Below are 23,095 nucleotides of genomic sequence, written 5' to 3' on the forward strand. Positions count from 1 at the left end.
ATTCTCCTGCCTCAGTCTCCTGAGTAGCTGGGACTACAGGTGCCCGCCACCTCGCCCGGCTAATTTTTTGTATTTTTTAGTAGAGACGGGTTTCACCGTGTTAGCCAGGATGGTCTCGATCTCCTGACCTGGTGATCCGCCCGTCTTGGCCTCCCAAAGTGCTGGGATTACGGGCTTGAGCCACCGCACCCGGCCAGTGTTCTTTTTTAGAGAGGAAAGGTTTTATGGGATTCTGCTCATTATACTTCTGTGTTTTTGAAGCACTCTGAGCATTGTGACTGGCTTGCCATTTATAATTGGATTTGTTTCGATCCCTTCATCTCTGTGAAGTTGAGCTCTGTAGTGAGTACCTCTGGATATTACAAGGCTGTAGCCTTTTAACATCACTGTACACCTTCATAGACTGTGCTGTTTACTGCCTGCCAAACATTGCTTAACCCAGAGATTAGGAGGTTGACATAGAGAATAGAATGAGAACAGAACCATGGTACTTCGCTGCCTTCTAAAGATTCACAGGATTTTAGAGCCAGGAGAGACCTTAGTTCTTACATATGAACACTTCTATTTCATATGCAAACAGGTTGAGGCCTCAAGTGTGAAGGGACTTGTCTAAGGTCACACAGCTAGAGCCAGAAGAGGCCACAGGCCAGGGCTGACTGATGTAGTGGTGACCAGAGGCACTCAGGAGTGCCTTGTAACAGTGTCAGGAAGACCTGAGAGTCACTTTTCTCATTGCCAGGGCTCTATTCACTCTTAATTTTTCACTACACATCTAGTATAGAAAATCAAAATGTCATTTTTCTTATTTTTAGCCCTCTTATTTCCAAGAAATAATAGCCTACCTAAAATAGTGACACTAATAACAACTGAATTTGATTAAATTCCTCGGTTCATGAATGTGATTTTGTTTTCTGAGTAAGGAGGCGGGAGCTGGTAGCCTTCCTCTCTGAAGCAGGACCTCTGTGTAGGCTACAGGAGGCGCTGTGGTTACACAGTCTTCCCTCAGCTCCAGATGCTGCTGTCGTGTGACAGCGGTTTTGGAGAGTGATGTTAGATACCCCCATCTCCAGGGTTCATCTGGACCATAACTGATATATCAGTTCATGAAGCAGTTTATTTAGAGGTGTAACAGAATTAAAACATTTGCCTCTGTCAGTTAAGTGTAGTTTTGTAGGTGAGGAATACCCCTTCTTTTCAGTGATAACTTCATAAGCTGGAGTAAGTACAATTTTTCATTTTCCATCACTGAGCGTCTCCCTCTGCCTGATTGAGCCATTACTTAGCTCTGCCGTAAAGAGCATTTAGGTGTCTCGTGATTGACTCTACATCATGTGGAGGTTAAATCCCATTGGAAAACTATTATTAATTTACTGCTTTTGTTTGGCAGCATAATGATGCTATCCGTGCTGAAGAATACCAAGACTCCTGTGAAATTCTGGTTCTTGAAGAATTACTTGTCCCCCACATTTAAGGTTTGTTTCACAGAGGAAGGGAAAACATTCTTATTAAGGAGATATTTACTGTATATTTTTCATGACTTTTGTTTTATCTGTATACTTTAGCAAATTTTCCATTTACTAAGATACCCTAATTTGGTTGCGTATTGCTATTTTGGTTATCTTCCAGATTGGTCTGTTTGAGGGAAACAGTTAAATTGTGTTTAAAAACTTGGATAATATAGTAGGAGAGTGTTTTGTTGTTGTTATTAGGAGCAGTGTCTTATGAGATGACGTTTCCTTCCTCTGAAGCCTGCATGCTTGCTTTCAGTTAGAAAGCATAGCAGTGGTTGACATTGAGGAGCATGATTGGTGTTAGCATGAACCACTCCCAGATGATGTATGGAAGTAATGCTTCCTCTGTGCAAAACAAAACACGTCCTTGGAATGCTTTCTGCATTATTTATATCAACCAGTATTTGTCATCTAAGTTGATTTATTTACATCCTTTTTTTTCCTGTAGAATTTACTAAATGACTTTTAATATATTCAATAACCATTCTCCTTGATAAGCACTTTCCTGCTGGCCCCCTAAAGGTGCTTGTACTTAGAATCTGAAAGACTTATTCATAAAGGGCAACATATTTGTCTAGAATTCTGGCTTTGCAGTGTTATTCCCCAGGTTAGATCTGGCCTTGGGGAAGGCTTGTCATCAAGCTCAGTAAATGCCTTACTGAAATCAAGTTCAGACAAATGGACTTAAAGTTCATGTGCGGTAAAAACACACACAGAGGGATGTACATCTAAAATCCTTCTCTTGAACATTCTCTCATTTCATGTGGTGACCAGAAGTCATAAAGAAATGGGGATTTCACAAAGGTTTATATCTGTTCTTCTCTATAGTCATGAGTGGGTCAGGGCCAGTCTTTGTAAGACCACTGTTTTGGTAAATGTGTTTTATTTGTCTCGTATCATGGTGGTTGGCTTACATTATGAAAGCAGTTTTCTTAATCAGAAGAAATGATTATTTGTCATTCCCATGTCTAAAAACAGGAGTTTATACCTTACATGGCAAATGAATACAATTTTCAGTACGAGCTTGTTCAGTACAAATGGCCCCGGTGGCTTCATCAACAGACTGAAAAACAGCGTATCATCTGGGGTTACAAGATCCTCTTCCTGGATGTACTTTTCCCACTAGTTGTTGACAAGTTCCTGTTTGTGGATGCTGATCAGGTAGGCCCTTAAAGGCCAAGTTTTGACAGTTTGTATTAAAAGCAACAAATTGCTTCTTTTTAAATGCTATTTTTTTCCAGTTATGGAAAAGGACATGCTTATTTTACATTTAGAAAATATGGAAATATGGCCGGGCGCGGTGGCTCAAGCTTGTAATCCCAGCACTTTGGGAGGCCGAGACGGGCGGATCACGAGGTCAGGAGATCGAGACCATTCTGGCTAACACGGTGAAACCCTGTCTCTACTAAAAAATACAAAAAACTAGCCGGGCGAGGTGGCGGGCGCCTGTAGTCCCAGCTACACGGGAGGCTGAGGCAGGAGAATGGCGTGAACCCGGGAGGCGGAGCTTGCAGTGAGCTGAGATCCGGCCACTGCACTCCAGCCTGGGCGACAGAGCGAGACTCCGTCTCAAAAAAAAAAAAAGAAAATATGGAAATATGTATCACACAGATGTGATCACTTTTTAAACATTTAGCTTATCTCCTTTACATCTTTTTCTCTGTCTTTTTAACATCATTGTGATAACATGATGTGTGCAGTTTTGTATCTGACTTAATTCATTTAACACGAAAACTAAAAATTAGAAAATTAACGTTTAGCAGTGCTTGCCATCATCTCTGATTATCTGCCCAAAAGGTAGGAGTTATTGTCACGGGTAATAGACGAAGCTTAAGTGGATGCATGGCTTTGGCAATAGGGAACTTCCAGATATTCTTCCAGCTGTCAGGGTTTGACTTAATGAAAGGGAACATGTGATTTTAGAGCATACAAACTCAAACAGCATAAATATATTTCTGCCCACAGCCTTCCACCTCAGCCCAAGCGGGTGGAAACCTGAGTCAGCCACCTGAGTGGAAGGATGTAATGTGTGTGAAAGTCACTGGGACGGAGACTTCACTCACCTCTTTGGAATTCTCTTCCACTGGCTCAGCCTGAAGTGTGCCTTCCTGATTCTAACATAGCCACATTTAATCCTTGTTGAGTACTCAAGATGGGCAAGGCATTATTCTACATCTGTCCATCCATGTGTTAACTTACATAATCCTCCCAACAACCCCGTGACATAGGTACTGTCATTATCTCCACTTTATAGATGAAGAAACGGAGGCACAGAAAGCCTAAGCAATTGAAATTTGTTTTATTCCTACTCCCGCACACCTTGCTAAGTGTCTTACATGTTAGTGAGTCAACCTACTAACAAGTGGAGGAATCAAAGTACATCTACCAGTAGTGCCTGTGCCACTAACCACTGAGCAGCCTTCCATGCTGCCGTAAGCGAGCCACTCAATCTTAAGGAAACGGCATTAGAGCTGTCTGCATGGTTGCTTAATGAATGACTTTCGATATCCTCCAGATTGTCCGAACAGATCTGAAAGAGTTGAGAGATTTCAGTTTGGACGGTGCTCCTTATGGTTACACTCCCTTCTGTGACAGCCGAAGAGAAATGGACGGCTACAGGTTCTGGAAGTCAGGGTACTGGGCCAGTCATTTAGCTGGGCGAAAGTATCATATCAGGTACTGAAAAGAAGCACTGCTAACACTATGATGGGGTTTTCCTAAAATTGATTTTGTGTGGTTAAAATTGTGAATAGATAATACATTGGTATGGTTGAAAAATAAAAATTATAAAAAATACACAGTGGCTGGGCGCAGTGGCTCATGCCTGTAATCCTAGCACTTTGGGATATCTAGGCAGGCAGGTCACCTGAGGTCAGGAGTTCAAGACCAGCCTAGCCAACAGGGCAAAACCCCGTCTCCACTAAAAATACAAAAATTAGCTGGGCGTGGTGATGGGTGCCTGTAATTCCAGCTACTCGGGAGGCTAAGGCAGGAGAATTGCTTGAACCCAGGAGGCAGAGGTTGCAGTGAGCTGAGATCATGCCACTGTACTCCAGCCTGGGTGACGGAGAGAGACTCCATCTCAAAAAAATAAAAATAAAATAAAATACACAGTGTAAAAAAAACTTCCTAATCCTGTCTCTCTCTTTCCTACTCAGTTCCTGTTCTCACAACAGATAACCTCCCAACTTTTGACTCTCTGTCTTTCCATATTTTCATAATTCTTACAGAAACAGCTGTGAATGTGTATTCTTTTTTCACACAAAATATGCTACCTATTTATACATTTTGTAACTTGGCTTTTTTTTTTTTTAACTTAATGTCATATACATCTTCTCAGTGAATAGAAAGAGACCTGATTCCTTTTCATAGCTGCATATTATTCCAGTGCGTGAGTGTTTTTTCCTATGACCTACAATGTTGCAGTGAATAATCTAAATAAATTATTTTTCATATCTCAGATATGTTTGTGGGATAAATTCCTAGAAGTAGACCTTTTAGGTTAAACAGTGTATGCGTTGTTACATTTCTAATGAGCACTCCATGTTCTTCTCTGCGAGAAGTGTGATTTGAAGATGTGCAGGGAAGAGGAGCCTGTAGAAAGCGGCTCATGCATCACTGCTGGGGTGTAGTGATGGCGGCTTCATTCTTTACAGTCCTGGTCCAAAAGAACTGTAAGGACTGTAACACTCTGGGATTTTTTTTCCCCCTGTAACATTGAAGACATCATCAGGATATCATTGAATAATAGTTACCAGTTACTATGGCTTTTATTACTGCCGCATTTGCTAGAAATCTTTTGTCTGAGATTATTTCTTTTGGATGGCAAATACGGAACAGTAACAAAAGCATGGCACAGTATAGATTTTGCAGTGACTTTCTTAGAGATCTTAAAGTAGCACACTTTAACTCCACTGGAGGGCTACAGCATACCTTTTCAAAGAAAAGCCAGAATATTTGGCTAGTGGCCTGTTCCATTATTCATTGGGTTTAGTTTTCCTGTCGTAATCCATGGTTGGTTGTAACAAGCGGGTCTTCTTTGTTCAGTGCACTATATGTTGTGGATCTGAAGAAGTTTAGGAAAATAGCTGCTGGTGACAGACTCAGGGGACAGTACCAAGGTCTGAGTCAGGACCCTAACAGCCTTTCAAATCTTGATCAAGTAAGTGTCCATTTTTTATGGTTAACTGTGAGTGGCGGGTATACAGAGTTGTATCAGAAAATGAAGTATTATTTGTGTCTTCAATTCTCTCCTTTCAAGACGGTGTCTGGTTTCTTCATGGTGTGTGTGTGCGTGTGTGTGTGAGAGAGAGATTCTTATCTGCCCTCAAGAGAAGACGTATCAGCATGAAAAGTGTCATAGATCTGATGCTGGCTGGGGAGAGATGGAAGGAGAATGCTGCCTCCCTGAACCATTAGCATATCTTTGCATTTTGTACTCAAAACTAATCTCGTAGATTTGTTTTTCTACCAGCTCGGGTCAGTGTGTTTTTCTGCTGTAGGAACTAAATCGCTCAGGATTCGTCGTAGAGAATCACAGTATAGTATCACAACTTCCCCTTTTTCTATGTCAGAAACCATGATGTGTTTCAAGGCTAGCTAAATTACTGTTTGTTCATGTTAAGCATTTTTCAGAGGTGAGATTGTAGTTTAAGGGTTTTGGATACATATTTCACATATTTTAAGCATTTTGTTTTGCTTAAGTCTACTTAAATTTTTTTAAACTTTTCGTAACATCCATAAAGAAAAGTATACGAAAAACGTGCACACATATTCACATACATCCAGGAATTATTGTGAAGCAAATTCCCAGACACCACAACCTAGTTCAAGAACTAGAGCATTATCAGCATCCCAGAAGCCCCCTTCCTCCCTAACAAAAGTGTCTAGCATCACGATTTTATGGTAATCATTTGCTTTTCTTTATAGATTTACTGTGGAAGCATGTATCTGTAAACACGAGTTTAATTTGTTCATTTTCTTCTCTTCTATCACCATGGAATAGTAAAAGATTTTTTTTTTTTTTTTTTTTTTTGAGACAGAATCTCACTCTGTCCCAGGCTGGAGTGCAGTGGCATGCTCTGGGTGGCACTCACTGCAGCCTCCACCTCCCGAGTTCAAGCGATTCTCCTGCCTCAGCCTCCTGAGTAACTAGGATTACAGGCGTGTACCACCACGCCCGGCTAATTTTTGTATTTTTAATAGAGACGGGGTTTCACCACGTTGGCCAGGCTGGTCTCAATCTCCTGACCTTGTGATCCACCTGCTTCGGCCTCCCAAAGTGCTGGGATTACAGGCATAAGCCACAGTGCCCAGCTCTACTTACTTTAAAATTTTTGTGATACCTGGTATCTTCTAATTTATGGAGCTACTGTGGATCTGATTCTGTTGTATTATTTCTGTTATTCTTTTGTTCATACTATCTATCATATATCTGTTTATCTTCTGTAGTGTGTCAGGCATTGTTTTTGCAGAATTATTTTGGGGAATAATTTGAGTTCAAAAATGGTATCACCCCACAGTTTTTGTTTCTCTCTCCCTTTTTTTTTTTTTTTTGAGATGGAGCTTTGTTCCCGTTGCCCAGGCTGGAGTGCAGTGGCACAGTCTCGGCTCACTGCAACCTCAGCCTCCCAAAGTAGCTGGGATTACAGGTGCCCACCACCACGCCCCGCTAATTTTTTAATATTTTTAGTTGAGACAGGGTTTCACCATGTTGGCCAGGCTGGTCTTGAACTCCTGACCTCAGCTGATCCACCTGTCTCGGCCTCCCAAAGTGCTGGGATTACAGACGTGAGCCACTACGCCCAACCTGTTTGTTTCTTTTTGTCATATTTTTTGTCAGAAACTTGGCACTGGCTATCCAGGAATATTTTCATCCGTTTTAAAGATTCTGATGATTGGAATTTGAACTGCATTCTTCTCGGGCCTTTTCTGGCTCACTCTAAATCCGAGTGTATGTTCTTTTGGTATGCCAATCCAAAGCGAAGGGTTTCGCTAGAACTCCCCTCAACCACCACAGATCTTACATACAAATCTTTGTTACCTCAGGCCTGAGTAGCTGTCGAAAGCCTCAGAAAGCCTCACCAAGCAGCATAGATCCTGGGGGAAAAACCTGATTCCAGAGTTACCTTTTCTGGCCATTATTCTCCCCCGGACCAGTAATTACTGTCTTGTAGTTCTGTGGTGCCTTCAGAAGGTGTGTGCTTTTTGTAATTCATTCAGCTATTCTAGTTTTCCTCAGGAGGTGAGCTGGTCTCATTTACCTAAGTCCACCAGTGCTGAAAGTAGAGCTCTGCTCTTTTTCAAGCAGAGTATAGAGTCGGAACTCATGCCGTGTTCTTGATTCAGCTTTTCTATAGCAGTGCCACAGGGTCAACAGTGTGTAAGACTTTAAGTGAAATTAAGATAAATCAAGATGAGTATTTGATACCTTAATCCAGCTTTCTTTTTTTTTAAGACAAGGTCTCACTCTGTCACCCAGGCTGGAGTGCAGTGATGCGATCATGGCTCACTGCAGCCTCGAACTCCCAGGCAAAGGCGATCCTCCCACCTCAGCCTCCTGAGTAGCTGGGACGACAGGCTTGCACCACCAGGTCTGGCTAAGTTTTTGTAGAGATGAGGTTTTGCCATGTTGCCCTGGCCAGTCTTGGGACTCCTGGGCTCAAGCGATCTACCCACTTCAGCAGGTATTTTTAAATTTTAGTTTGTTGACAGGGTTTCATAGAGAAGTATCTTTTTATTTTTGTACCATCATGGAACATTCTTTACAAATATCGCAGTCAATCATTTCTGTACATTTCCTTGTTCCATGTAAGTCTTAGGACAATGGAACATTTTATTGTGGCAAAGTCAGAAGGCCTCCTCAGAAAAAGGGTTTAAAGCATAGAATAGAATTGGCTAGAAAATATGTCATCTATTTGGGAGCAAGTCTCAATAGACAAGGTAGATTCAGAACTTCCTTGACAGAAGCCTGTAAAATTTATGAACCATCACTCTATTTAGTTGATGTTCAGAAGTCAGTAGGAGTATTTTTCTTAGGATTGCCCTAATGAAGGGAGGGTTAGGTGCAGGCTATTTGTAAGTTTTAAGCTAGAGCTTTTCAGTTGCTTATTATGGGCAGATGTTTTATGGATCCTCTAAAATTTGTAGTTTTGAATAATTTCTCTAAGGCATTGGTAAGGACCTTCTCCATTTTAAGCATTTGTGATTGGCATGTGATCCATAACGAGCAGGTGTACACATCACTGATGTTCTTTGCATTTAAGCTCCCCATGAGCTAGCTGGGCACAGTGGCTCACGCCTATAATCTCAGAACTTTGTGAGGCTAAGGTGGGTGGATCGCCTAAGCTCAGCAGTTTGAGAGCAACCTGGGCTGCATGGCAAAACCCCGTCTCTAGTAAAAATACAAAAATTGGCCAGGTGTGGTGGCGGGCCTATGTAATCCCAGCTACTCAGGAGGCTGAGGAACAAAAATCTCTTGAATCTGGGAGGTAGAGGTTGCAGTGAGCTGAGATCGTACTACTGCACTCCAACCTGGGGAACAGAGTGAGACCCCATCTCTCAATAAATAAATAAATAAATAAATAAATAAGTACCACCAGAACTTTAGATACATGTGTTTTATTTTTATTTTTAACCAAACAGGATCTGCCCAATAACATGATTCATCAGGTGCCAATTAAATCCCTCCCTCAAGAATGGCTTTGGTGTGAAACGTGGTGTGATGACGCCTCTAAGAAAAGGGCAAAAACCATTGATTTGGTAAGCTGTGTGCAGTGCTTCTGCATGTTCATCCAGTGGATGTATGAGCGAATCACGATTAATGATTTTTATCTAGATTCTTAAATTTCAGAATTTCCTAGATTCTTATTTAGACTTTCTCTGTAATTGTATAGTTTGTCAGGGCTATAATTATCTTAGAGAATATTCTTTTTTTTTTTTTTTTTTTTTTTTGAGATGGAGTCTCGCTCTGTCGCCAGGGCTGGAGTGCAGTGGCCAGATCTCAGCTCACTGCAAGCTCCGCCTCCCGGGTTCACGCCATTCTCCTGCCTCAGCCTCCCGAGTAGCTAGGACTACAGGCGCCCGGCACCTCGCCCGGCTAGTTTTTTGTATTTTTTAGTAGAGACGTGGTTTCTCTGTGTTAGCCAGGATGATCTCGATCTCCTGACCTTGTGATCCGCCTGTCTCGGCCTCCCAAAGTGCTGGGATTATAGGCGTGAGCCATCGCGCCCGGCCAAGAATATTCTTATAAATATTCTTATCTTATAGAATAAGTATAGTTTGTTGTATAGTAAGTATAAGTACTTGGTTTTTCAGGGCTATTCTTACAGAATATTCTTACCTTATAGAATACTTCAGTGGTTTTATTTCCCCGCTTACGTTAGGCAGCCAAAGCCCTGAGCACTTAATAGGACCGTTCCCACAGCTCTCAATCTGCCGAGCCGCTCCTTGGCTTCCAGTTGATCTCTGCGCCTTGTACTTTTTCCAAATGGACTTTTACTTTTTCTGCCTTCCAGTAGCCACTCACACATTCTTTGCAAATGTAAATACAGCTTTACATAGTGCACTACCATATTGCTTCTGGTAGTGTATCATTTGGTTCCTTAACTATTGTTTTTTTGTCTAGTTAGGACTTGTAACCCAAGAACCTTTGAATTCTCTGTGATTGGCCTTTCTTCAACTCAGCTGAAGTGTGTTCTTTTGGTTTTCACAGTGTAATAATCCAATGACCAAAGAGCCCAAACTGGAAGCAGCCGTGCGAATTGTCCCAGAGTGGCAGGACTACGACCAAGAGATCAAACAGCTCCAGCTCCGCTTTCAGAAGGAGAAGGAAACGGGAGCGCTGTACAAAGAGAAGACAGAAGAACCCAGCCGAGAAGGTAAACACAAACCGTGGGCTTTAGGACAGTGCTTCTTTCCATTTGTGATTTGTTTGTTGTAAAGACAATAGAATAATGGATAAAAGGAAGAGAAAAATCTATTAATTCTTCCATTCTGACATCGACCAGTGTATATTTTTCATTTTCCTTGTATGTTGGTCTTCTAAACAGTATTTATTAATGCAATTGCTATCTTTTTTTTTTTCATTTTTCTGAAAAAAAATGAAAAGGAGGAGAAAGGAATTTTAATTACAATTATTGTTATTTAAGTTCATGAGTTTTGTGATACATAAACCAAACCTTTTGCGGAGTTCTTGTCAGATTCCTTGTTTTTTTCTTTAAATCTGTCAGTGTACTAGTGAATGAATAAATTTAGATCAAGACAAATATGTATTTGAAAAAACTATTCTTTTTTTTAAGACACAGTCTCACTCTGTTGCCCAGGCTGGAGTGCAGTGGCATGATCTTGGCTCACTGCAACCTCCACCTCCCAGGTTCACGCACTTCTGATGCCTCAGCCTCCCAAGTAGCTAGAATTATAGGCATGCACCACTATGCCCAGCTAACTTTTTATTTATTTTTTATTTTTTGTATTTTTAGTAGAGACAGGGTTTCACCATGTTACCCAGGCTGGTCTTGAACTCCTGACTCAAGTGATCCACCCGCCTCAGCCTCCCAAAGTGCTGGGATTACAGACGTGAGCTACTGCGCCTGGCCGAAAAAAGTATTCTTTAAAACAAGCATGTTGGGATGGAGATGGAATGCTTATATTTAGTTTAGCGTTAAGTCTTTAATGTTTTCCCTGTTGTGTGTGTCTTGAATAATAGCTACTTGAAAAAATCATTAGAATACGAAAGTGACTTTTACAATATTAATAAGCTGGGCTCTAGATTTAAGAAAAATTTTAAACGTATTTACTTTTAAATTGTCACATAATAATTGTACATATTTGTGAAGTCCGTAGTGGTGTTTTGATATGTAGATGGGCTCTGGATTTTTAAGATTTATTCTGCTTTAGACGAATTCTAAAAAAGTGCTGGGCGCAGTGGCTCATGCCTATAATCCTAGTCTCTCAGGAGGCTGAGGTGGGAAGATTGCTTGAGCCTGCGAGGTCAGGGTTGCAGTGAGTGACTGCACTCCAGCCTGCGTAGCAGAGAACCTGTGACCGAGCAAGACCCTGTCTCACAATAAAAAAATCCAGAACATGGATCTTGAGTGATTTGCCTGTATATCCCTCAGACTGTACTATGATATTAAATATCACAGCTGGAAGGTTATATAGGAACCATAACAGTAATTAATTCAGATTCATCAGTAAAACCCTGAGAATTTCCATAGATAAATGGGCAAAGAATGTGGACACACTGTTCAAGTAAGAGGAAGCACAAATAATAAATGAATTTGAGGAAACTAATCAAATTAAAGTGCTCTGTCACTAGTATCTGCGACGTGGAAGAAAATAGAGATAGTGATAATGCCATTTGTTTGGGAGATGGTGACGAAACTGTTATGGATCTACCTTGATGAAGCTTTGTGCATTCAAATCGCCCTTGTTGAAAAGCAGTACACCTGCCATTAGAAGCCTTCAAAGCGTTATATACCCCCAGTAATTACTCTCTTGAGAATATATCTTAAAGAAATAATCAAGTTGTATACATGAAAAAAATTTATTTTACTATTACTTATAAACCAAAAGCATTAAAAACAGTTTAAACATCCAAGAATGAGCTACACTGATACACAGAAAATGTTTAGATGGTATTAAATGATAAAAGAAAAATCCCAGCTAAAAAAATGCATGCATATTTACTGAAAGTAAATATTGTATTTGTAAAAACAATTCAGTTGGAGTGGGGTTTACAGATAGTTTCCATTTTTAAAAAATCCTTAATTTAGTTTTTGCTTTCAAAATACAGTACAAAAACACAAATCCCAAAGATGTAATAAGTGAGATAAGATGGAGGTGGAGGTACAAAGAATAGGTTCCGGCGATGAAAAATGCCCACTCAGTGGTGTTTGTAATTTGAAGATCATCTGTTTTCTTTTCTGTGGTTCTCTTTTTCCTTAGGTCCTCAGAAACGCGAAGAATTATGATCTCTGGAGAAGGACAGGAAATTACCCCCTTTGGAAAACAGTTTTTATACTAAATATTAGTTTTTTCTGATCTGTCTATACAACTGCTGATGTACTGGCTGGGCCGCACCTTTTGATTCTGAGCATTTGATTCTGACTTCTGCACTCTGGTGGCCGCTGGATCTTTGGGATTGAAGCTCTATTGGAATTGTACCTCAGAGGAAGACCAAGTGGCTGATCTTCTGGACTCTGTAAAGAGCATTCTTCTAGCCAGAGGGTGGAATGGCAGCAGCAACTGGAAGAAAATGGGTTTTTTGGTGCCCACACCCGAGAGCACACACATGCTGCAGTGTCTCAGCAAGCAGGGTCAGCTAAAGCCGCCATGTTCTTCCTTACCTCAGTTTACCTGCAGCCTGCACTGCACTGCAGATGCCCATCCTCCCCAGGGTCTGGCCGGCAGAAGCTCTGTCCAAGGTCCACACATCTCCAGGTTTATGCCAACATGCTCCTTGTGCCCTCCCCACTTTCTCTTCCCACGCATTAGGTGCATTGTTTAACTGAAATCCAACCGACAACTGTGTGTCAAGGCTGGTTTGGTGCAGTGGCTGGGCAAATTAATTTTGGGCCGGGATGGCGGTGGGTTGCAGTGAGGGTAGGGAAAATATCAGGAGTAGGAACGTTCCGGGGGTTATGGGAAGGGAAGGAAGACCAGAACTGGCCATCCTCTTTTTTAATCCATTAGTAGCACCATGGCTCATTTGAAATGAAAATGTTACACTTATTCCCCACCCAACCACAGAGAACTTTCTAGGAAATTGTTTGGAAAACACATTTTATATCTGTGAAAGTCTTTGCTTTTTCTTTCCGCTTTCTAGTGGAAAGAAACTGTTACCAGTTTCCTTACTGGATACAGCCATGCTCAACCTCCCTCGTATCCAGCCCGTCAGGATCAGGGTCAGGCTCCCTCAAGACGAGCATCGCATTGTCTGCCCTGTCCTGCGCAGGATTTTCTCTCAGACCCAGGGGACATTGCCTCGGACTTTCCTCTACAAATGTCCTCAGCTCTAAGACCAGGAATGATTCTGCTTGTGGAACGTGTGGCTTTCTGTCCTATTTTCCTTTTATTTGAGCACTGCAGTTTACCTTTGGCGCCCATAGCAGTTCTATCTTCATGTCTCTGCGTCATGAAGCCCCATTTGCCTTTAGTCCCTGCTTTGTGTGTCTTCACTTCCACAGCCCGTGTTACCCCTCGGGGCAGCCTGTGCTGGTGAACGCGCTGTCGAGTCTTGGGTATGTTATTGGCCTGAGTGGGCGTGAGGCCCTGGCATCTGACTCCATTTGCCAGGCTGCAGGGCACAGCAGTACTGGCATAGACAGGCACGCTCTGTCTTCCAATGTGCACCAGCCTTTTCTTACATATTTTGCCTGTTTTTAAAAAATAGGAGAGGGTACAGATGGATAGCTGTGCCCTCACCCTTCTAAGCCAGGTAATATATTGATGTGCAGACTTTTTAAGAAATCTTAAGTTCTATCACAAATATCAAGTAATTTATTTTTTCCATTTTCAAATACAAAAGTAAGCCTAGGAAGCCTCCCAGTCATCCTGAAGGACTTTTTGACTTTGCTTTTATAATTCAATAAAAAATTGAGGGCCGGGCGCGGTGGCTCAAGCCTGTAATCCCAGCACTTTGGGAGGCCGAGACGGGCGGATCACGAGGTCAGGAGATCGAGACCATCCTGGCTAACACAGTGAAACCCCGTCTCTACTAAAAATACAAAAAAACTAGCCGGGCGAGGTGGCGGGCGCCTGTAGTCCCAGCTACTCGGGAGGCTGAGGCAGGAGAATGGCGTAAACCCGGGAGGCGGAGCTTGCAGTGAGCTGAGATCCGGCCACTGCACTCCAGTCCGGGCGACAGAGCGAGACTCCGCTTCAAAAAAAAAAAAAAATTGAGGAGGGGATTAATGGGTACAATGAAAACAAAACAAAAAAAAAAAATTAAGGAGAGGAGAGCTCAAAAGAGGATAAGAGACTGAAAAGGCACCTCAGAATGGCTGCTGTGGGCAGAGTCTGTGGCATGACTTTTCCCGCCCTGCCCCTCTGGTCAGAGCAGCTGAGAGATGGAATCAGTGAGATTAAAAAACTTTTGTTTGTCCGGGCGTGGTGGCTCATGCCTGTAATCCCAGCACTTTGGGAGGCCGAGGCGGGTGGATCACGAGGTCAGGAGTTCCAGACCAGCCTGGCCAATATGTTGAAACCCCATCTCTACTAAAAATACAAAAATTAGCCGGGTGTGCTGGCTCACGCCTGTATTCCTAGCTACTCAGGAGGCAGAGACAGGAGAATCGCTTGAACCCGGGAGGCAGAGGTTGCAGTGAGCTGAGATCGCACCACTGCATTCCAGTCTGGGTGACAGAGCAAGACTCCGAAAACAAACAAAAAAATACTTTTGTTCAAGCTGCATCTTCACATTGAATGAAGCATTCAGAGAGGTGACTGCTGCTGTCCACAACTGTGGGCAGAAGGGTGCCTTTTCCTGGTTTATCGTCCAGGAGGTTGAACGGGAAATACTCAAATTGCTGAGGTATATGTTTTCCAGATGCTGGCCCCCATGGCACCTTTCCCCGTGTCTTTCTACCAAGCCTCTTGTGTTTATTCTACGCAAGGAAGACAAAGAGTAGACCATGTTCTCTGTGTGCTGTGTATGTCCTGGTGTCACTCATTGCCTCCTCTCTGTCACCACCCTGACAAAAGTCAGCTGAATAGTTGACTCTGAATAATGCAAGACCCAGCTTACTTCCAGAATGGTCCAGGACCCTCCTCCTCCTGCCAGTTTCTTTTTTGGTTCATGTGGCATAATCATCTTCCAAAATTAACTGAATGCCCCAGAAAATGATGTTACCACTAAAATATTGTCTCCAAGAAGGCATACTGTAACGGAAAAGATAGGTAAGAGATTTTTTTCCCGAGAAGTAAGAATTGATTGTGTTGAATGTTCAAAGTCTGGAAACTGTTCACAGTATGTTGTTCTTAGCTATTATTTATATATAATGAATTATTTTCTCTCTCAATCATGCCATAGTGGAGACTTTTGTTTCTGAATAAGTGACAGAGTAATATGAAATACTGTGATATGTCAGAGTGACATGCAGCACCATGAGCCTGTTTTTATGTTCTGTGAACAGTGGCATTAGATTGAGATCAAAGCCTGTCACAGACTGCTGCTGGGGGTGTGGGGATATGCCAGAGTCCTGTGTTTGGTTTTAGAAGTTTACTGAATGTTTCCCACATGGAGTAATGGATGGCATGTTAGTTTCTGTAAGAGCGATAAAGTTGTACATCTGTCATAGTTGCATTTCAAATTGAACACATAGATGCTTGCCTGTCTACTTGGGTGAATGCCTCTTAGGAGAGCAAAGATTACATGCATGACATATGTTAAGAAACAGATTCCAGCCAGGCACGGTGGCTTAAACTTGTAATCCCAGCACTTTGGGAAGCTGAGGCGGGCAGATTGCGAAGTCAAGAGATTGAGAGCATCCTGGCTAACATGGTGAAACCCTGTCTCTACTAAAAATACAAAAATTAGCTGGGCATGGTGGCGCATGCCTGTAGTCCTAGCTATTTGGGAGGCTGAGGCAGGAGAATCACTTGAACCCAGGAGGCAGAGGTTGCAGTGAGCCAAGATCGCACCAGTGCACTCCAGCCTGGTGATAGAGCAAGACTCCGTGTAAAAAAAAAAATTAAATTAAAAAAAAAAAAAAAAAAAACAGTTTCCATAAATGGAGTTTGATTTGCTCTGCTGTCCTTAAGCCCTCATGGGTTTTGTTTGTTTGTTTGTTTTTTTGAAAGAGTCTCATTCTGTCACCCAGACTGGGGTGCAGTGGTGCGATCTTGGCTCACTGCAACCTCTGCCTCCCAAGTTCAAACGATTCTCCAGCCTCAGCCTCCCGAGTAGCGGGGATTACAGGCGCCTGCCACCATGCCCGGTTAATTTTTGTATTTTTAGTAGAGACGGGTTTTACCATGTTGGTTGGCCAGGCTGGTCTCGAACTCCTGACCTCAGGTGATCTGCCCACCTTGGCCTCCCAAAGTGCTGGGATTACAGGCGTGAGCCACTATGTCCGGCCAAGCCCTCGTGTTCTGAACCTTGTCAAGGCTCTGCCGGAATGAGTTTTCATCTGATTGTGGGGACCAAGTCCCTGAGTAGAGGGCCAAGAGCTAGGGACGGGGGGAAGATACTGGCCCAGGTGGTAGAGAGGAAAGAATTCCCAGAGTTTCCTTTAGCCAGGAAACCTACTCTACTGACCCTGTGACCTGGACAGTCAGACCCCACCCTGATAGTGACAAGTGTAAAATGACTCCCTTCCTCCCCCACCCTCCGGAAGTATATTCAGATACTTGAAAGCAATCCTTTTCTAAAATTGCCGTACCTAATTTGGCCTGAATGATTAAAAGAAAGAAGAGTTACAAGGGCATTCTCGTCTCGTTTTCGGAACAGAATATTAGTACTGTGGTATTGCATTTCATGGGAGTGGAAGTGTATTGGTAAAACCACCTGATGGAAGCTTTCTCTTGGTAACAAAAATGGAGGGTATATTATGTGCAGTTATTTAAATATTTGTATTCCATTGTTGAGTGTGTTTTTTTTTTTTTCCCCCGAGACAGAGATTTGCTCCTGTTGCCCAGGCTGGAGTACAATGGTGTGATCTCGGCTCACTGCAACCTCTGACTCCTGGGTTCAAGTGATTCTTCTGCCTCAACCTCCCAAGTGTAGCTGGGATTACAGGTGTGCGCCACCACGCCTGGCTAATTTTTGCTTTTTTTTTTTTTTTGAGACGGAGTCTCGCTCTGTTGCCCAAGCCGGAGTGCAGTGGCATGATCTCAACTCACTGCAGCCTCTGCCTCCCGGGATCAAGCGATTCTCCTGACTCAGCCTCCTGAGTAGCTGGGATTACAGGTGCCCGCCACCTGCCTGTTTAATTTTTGTATTTTCAATAGAGACAAGGTTTTGCCGTGTTGACCAGGGTGGTCTCAAACTCCTGACCTCAAGTCATCCACCCGCATTGACCTCCCAAAGTGCTGGGATTACAGGCGTGAGCCACTGCACCTGGCCTATTATTGTGTAATTTTAATAATTAGTTTTTTAAGTACTTGATTTTATGTGCACATTTTTGTGGGATGATTGCAGTTAATCAAATATAGCTTGTCGTGTGTAGTTTCGTAAGATAACTTTTTTAAATTCATGTTTTCTCTGCCTTGAGGTAGTGAGGGAAAGATCTTAATCAGGATTTTGGTAATTACCTGATTGAATTCAAGCAAATGAGACATCATGAAGTTCAGTGGTTATTGATATTTCAGGGTATATACCTGAAATGCCTGGAGGATACAGATTTCTCATTCATTCTTCGGTCTTTCATTTCTCTATATACAGAAATGACACTTCTGAGAGGCAGTAGTAGCAGGAAGTCTATGAATTGAGTAGAGGGTGCCTTTCCTCAGGCTGTCATTGATCAGTGACAATTGATAAAAACAAACTACAAAGTCTGCGTGCGGCAAGCAGCTACCTGCTTCCTAGAAGGAGCCCATGAAGGTTAAACTCCATGATCAGTATTCGCAAGTGCCGGGCATCGTGGCTCACGCCTGTAATCCTAGCACCTTGGGAGGCCTAGGCGGGAGGATCACCTGAGGCCAGGGGTTTGAGGATTTGCAAGCAAATGGTCCTCTCCTGAGTCTTTCCCAGATACTCAGCAGTGCAGAGGCCGGCCGTGGAAGGTTGCAGTGGGACAGGAGTGTACTGTACGCCTTGCCTTACTTGTCACCTTTGAGATTTCCAGAGAAATGGGCATAACAACTCCTAACAACAACAACAAAAAGCAAAACACATTCACCTAAGGTTGACAACAAAAGATAATCAAGTACCATGTTTTCCAACCGACCAGTTATTCATGGTAATAACAAAATAAAGGTGGGAAACTGTTAGAGTTTTTAAGGAAACTATGTACTTTCTTCTTTATGAATATCCAAATTTACTGTAATCCTGCTCCATTAAATGCAACATTGTTATCAGGTGCTGCCCCTTGCTTGGGAACAGCATTGGGCTTTTAAATGTCTGCAGAATCTCTGCACTTGAAGGGAACTGAGAATGAACTTCATGGTACTGTAAATGAAAATAAGGTCTGCTCAACACAATAAACTTTTCCTCTCTTCTCTAAACCTGCGCAGTCATCCGGCTTTTGTGTTTAGGGAGGGCAGATTGATAGACTGCAGAGTCTGACCCGTTCATCTAGCGGAAGCTGCAAACCCGGTGGCGGAACGAGGGCTTTACCTGAGTCTTGTCTGCTGCTGGGGCTGGCTTCGGGTGGCAGCCAGTTCTTTGGATTCTGAGCATAGCACCCAGGTCTCCTCCAGGCCCTCAACCTCTGGGAGCTGCCCCAGGCAGAACTCGGCAGGCAGGCATAACAGGTGGGTTGGGAGGGGGAACCTCAAGGCAAGAAGGTGTCATGAGACCCCTGGGCCCGCAGAGTTCCTTAGGCGGGTGGCATGGACTTTGCATTTTGCCAGTTCTCTGAGCTCCTACTCCAGGGTGGATATGCACTGAGGATGTAATCTCTGTGTGACGATGGGGAGGGCGGGGAGGGGCGCCTCGTGCCTGTGAGGGCACAAGAGAGGGCCCTAAGGTGCAGGAGCAGGGACTTGCTGGTCAGGAAAACCTGCTACAAGGAGGTGGTGCTTAGGTTGCAGCCTGAGGACTAAGTAAGGCGATCCCTGTGGGCGAGGGGTGGGCAGAGAGGAGGAGCTTGAGCTAGTGTCATCGAGGGAGTTGCGTGGAAGCCTGCTCACGGCCAGGAGAGGGGAATGGGTTTGATCCTGGGGGCACAAGAAGGCCCCTGAGGGGTTTAAACTGGATGCTGGCATGAAATGGGTTTTTTCTTGTAGTAAACTTTGTATTGAGGTCTGTAGCACATGTTGAAAAGTACATAAACATACACCTTGATAGATTTTCACAAAGTGAAAGCACTAGCATATCTATCATCGAGATAAAGAAAAGGAAGTTGGAGTTTATTTTAACATTTAAACATCTGATTACAGTCTGACTTCCAGGAAGGACACAGCAGCTTGTATCAGACCAGCCTACGCCTGATCATTACACACACTATTGAAATGCACTGGAGCCTGCCGAGATACAGGCAAGAGGGAGGGGACCAGCCATCAGAAGAAGGGAAGCACATTGGGTCAGAGCCACATCTAAGGCGCTGTTCCTCATGTGGTTCACAGGGGATGAAACAGAAGGTGGCAGTCTCACTAGGCCCAGGAGCCAAGTCACTTCAGGACATTCTTAACAGCTGCACACTGGTGTGGGGGCACATCCCAGAAAGGAGGAAACTGCAGAAGCCCCCAACTTTGCCTTGTATAGTCTTGTCAAGTTCTTGGTGGGTTCCTGTATTGTACGTAAACAGGGTAGAATTCCAAACGGAAAGCAACACTTGGAAGGCTGGAAAAGCTGAGCAGAGATTTCAGAAGATGTGCTGGGGAGAAGAAGTTTAGAATTCATGTTTCATCAAATTAGAGGAATTTGGTAACTATTTCAGACTTTCCATTGAAAACCCAGGTTGTAGGCCTTAGGATTAGGACCACATCACAGAACTCAAATCTAGGGTCTAGGACTGAGAGCAAAACTAAAATAGACCTACCTTCATAAAGCCTAAAATGAAGGCTTAACAGAACTCTACTAAACCAAAACAGTTTTTGTGGAAAAAAACTGAATCTGGAGTCTCCATAGTATATGTCATGCGCGTCCGTGTGAAGAGACCACCAAACAGGCTTTGTGTGAGCAACATGGCTGTTTATTTCACCTGGGTGCAGGTGGGATGAGTCCGAAAAGAGTCAGCAAAGGGAGATAAGGGTGGGGCTGTTTTATAGGATTTGGGTAGGTAAAGGAAAATTACAGTCAAAGGGGGGTTGTTCTCTGGCGGGCAGGAGTGGGGGTCACAGGGTGCTCAGTGGGGGAGCTTTTTGAGCCAGGATGAGCCAGGAAAAGGAATTTCACAAGATAATATCGCTTAAGGCAAGGACTGGCCATTTTCACTTCTTTTGTGGTGGAATGTCATCGGTTAAGGCGGGGCAGGGCATTTGCACTTCTTTTGTGATTCTTCAGTTACTTCAGGCCATCTGGGCGTATACGTGCAAGTCACAGGGGATGCGATGGCTTGGCTTGGGCTCGGAGGCCTGACAGTATATTATTCAGAATGTCCAGTATATAACTACGTCAGTAGGCATGAGAGGAAGTGGTAATATATGACATGTAATCAAGAAAAGAAATCAGGCTGGGTGCGGTGGCACACATCTGTGACCCCAGGACTTTGGGAAGCCGAGGTGGATGGATCACTGGAGCCCAGGAGTTCGAGACCAGCCTGGGCAACATGGTGAAACCCCCATCTCTACAAAAAATACAAAAAATCAGGCAGGCATGGTGGTGTGTGCCTGTAGTCCTAGCTACTCAGAAGGCTGAGGTGGGAAGATCATTTGAGCCTGGGAGGTTGAGGCTGCAGTGAGCTGTCATTGCACTCTAGCCTGGGTGACAGAGGGAGACCCTGTCTCAAAAAAACAACAAAATCAAACCACTCATAAATCAAGGTGTTGAAACCATTCAATAAAAATGTTAAAATAATTATAAACATTTTTCTTAGACATAAGTGGATGCTTTTTGTATTGTCTTTACTTTTGATATGTCCTGAGTTTGTGTGTGTGTGTATATGTGTATATATATATTGACAAAGACTATGTATATTCAAGGTGTACAGTGTGATGATTTGCTACACATGTGCATTGTGTGATTATCACCACTGAGTTAGGACCCCATCCCCACCTGTGCTGCACATTAGATTTTTCCCCAGAACTGATATTTTTCTTTTTTTTTTTTTGAGATGGAGTCTCGCTCTGTCGCCCAGGCTGGAGTGCAGTGGTGTGATCTTGGCTCACTGCAACCTCTGCCTCCCAGATTCAAGCAATTCTCCTGCCTCAGCCTGCTGAGTAGCTGGGATTATGGGTGTGCGCCACCATGCCCAGCTAATTTTTGTGTTTTTAGTAGAGACGGGGTTTCACCATGTTGTTCAGGCTGGTCTCAAACTGCTGACCTCGTGATCTGCCCACCTCAGTCTCCCAAAGTGCTAGGGTTAGAGGCGTGAGCCCCCACGCCTGGCCTATTGCTCAGGCTTAAGTGCAATATTGCAATCTGGCCTCGCTGCAACCTCTGCTTCCTGGGTTCAAGCAATTCTCCTGCCTCAGCCTTCCGAGTAGCTGGGATTACAGGCACCTGCCACTGCACCTGGCTAATTTTTGTATTTTTAGTACAGATTCACCATGTTGGTCAGGCTGATCTGAAACTCCTGACCTCAGGCAATCCGCCCACCTTGACCTCCCAGAGTGCTAGGATTACAGGCACGAACCACCACGCCCAGTCCCCGCAGAACTTACCTTTAAACTGAGAGTTTGTGCTCTTTGATCAGCATCTCCTCATTTCCCCATTTGCAGAAGAAAAGTCAGTGAACTTGAAGGCAGGTTAATAGAAAGTATCTAAATTGAAAAAGAGGAAGAAGAGATTGAAAAAAGAATAAGTGAACAGAGACTCAAACTGTGAGACAGTATAACAAATGCGTAACTAAATCCCAGGAGAGGAGAGAAAATGTGGCAGAAAAAAAAAAAAATACGGAGAAATATTGGCCAAAATGCTGTTTTTAAAAAATGTGGTTTTGACCCAGTTCTGAGGCCCTAGCTTTGACGTCTTGGCTAGAGGCCAGTCAGTCCTCTAGAGCAGCCAATCAAGTTTATGCCCTGAACTACCTCCCTTCTTCAGCTCAAGCTCCATGCCAGCACCCTGACACCCCAGGGCGGTACCAGGCAACCTGCAACAGTCCCTGTGGCCCAGCGCCTGCTGAGATTATCCCAGTCAGCCTCAGTCTGCTGCCCCTGCCTCGCCTGCTCTTCCTGGGAAACCACTATCAGGGGTCTTGCCCACATCCCCCTGGTCCCTGTGCCCCATAACCACTGGCAGCTTCCCCTGAGCGGCCCTGCGTGGAGGGCTGTTTCTCCCCGGGGAACTGAGTGTGACATGTCAAATTTACCGTTTCTCTCTTGATCTGCATCTGGCCTCATCGGAATCACCAGTCCCTCCCCTTAAAAGCAGGATGAATGTAAAGAAGACCACACCTAGGTGCATCATAGTCAAATGCTGAAAACTAAAGATAAAATCATGAAAAAGCAGTAGCCGGGGGGGAAAAAAAACCGCCTGATGTGTAGGGGAACAACAATGAAAATGACAGCTGACCTTCCATCAGGAACAGGGGAGGGACATCCTAGAAGGCTAAAAGAAGAGCTAACGTCCTACATGCAGGGAAAATATTCCTCAAAAATGAAGTCGGGGCCCGGCACGGTGGCTCACATCTGTAATCCCAGCACTTTGGGAGGCCAAGGTGGATGGATCACCTGAGGTCAGGAGTTTGAGACCAGCCTGGCCAACATTGTGAAACCCCGTCTCTACCAAAAATACAAAAATTAGCCGGGTGTGGTGGCAGGAACCTGTAATCTCAGCTACTCGGGAGGCTGAGGCAGGAGAATCGCTTGAACCCGGGAGG

At 43.8% G+C, this 23,095-nt stretch overlaps 1 protein-coding gene across 5 annotated transcripts in view; it reads left to right on the forward strand.

The window, feature by feature from the left end:
• UGGT1 (UDP-glucose glycoprotein glucosyltransferase 1) overlaps positions 1–12,681 on the forward strand; it is a 104,123-nt gene extending 91,442 nt beyond the window's left edge. For 2 of the 5 annotated variants that reach the window (XM_033231912.1, XM_033231910.1), the window contains exons 35-41: positions 1,388–1,472; positions 2,490–2,672; positions 4,027–4,187; positions 5,559–5,673; positions 9,156–9,272; positions 10,225–10,390; positions 12,459–12,676. In XM_033231912.1, the coding sequence (XP_033087803.1) occupies positions 1,388–1,472; positions 2,490–2,672; positions 4,027–4,187; positions 5,559–5,673; positions 9,156–9,272; positions 10,225–10,390; positions 12,459–12,484 (853 nt within the window). In that variant the 3' untranslated portion in view covers positions 12,485–12,676. Of the gene's footprint in view, positions 1–1,387; positions 1,473–2,489; positions 2,673–4,026; positions 4,188–5,558; positions 5,674–9,155; positions 9,273–10,224; positions 10,391–12,458 lie in introns of all 5 variants that reach the window. The other 3 variants (XM_033231913.1, XM_033231911.1, XR_004441845.1) reach the window with 3 other exon arrangements.
• Positions 12,682–23,095: the final 10,414 nt, after the last annotated feature.

The sequence above is a fragment of the Trachypithecus francoisi genome, unplaced genomic scaffold, assembly GCF_009764315.1.
Source record: "Trachypithecus francoisi isolate TF-2019V2 unplaced genomic scaffold, Tfra_2.0 Lachesis_group13, whole genome shotgun sequence".
Taxonomy (NCBI): Eukaryota; Metazoa; Chordata; class Mammalia; order Primates; family Cercopithecidae; genus Trachypithecus; species Trachypithecus francoisi.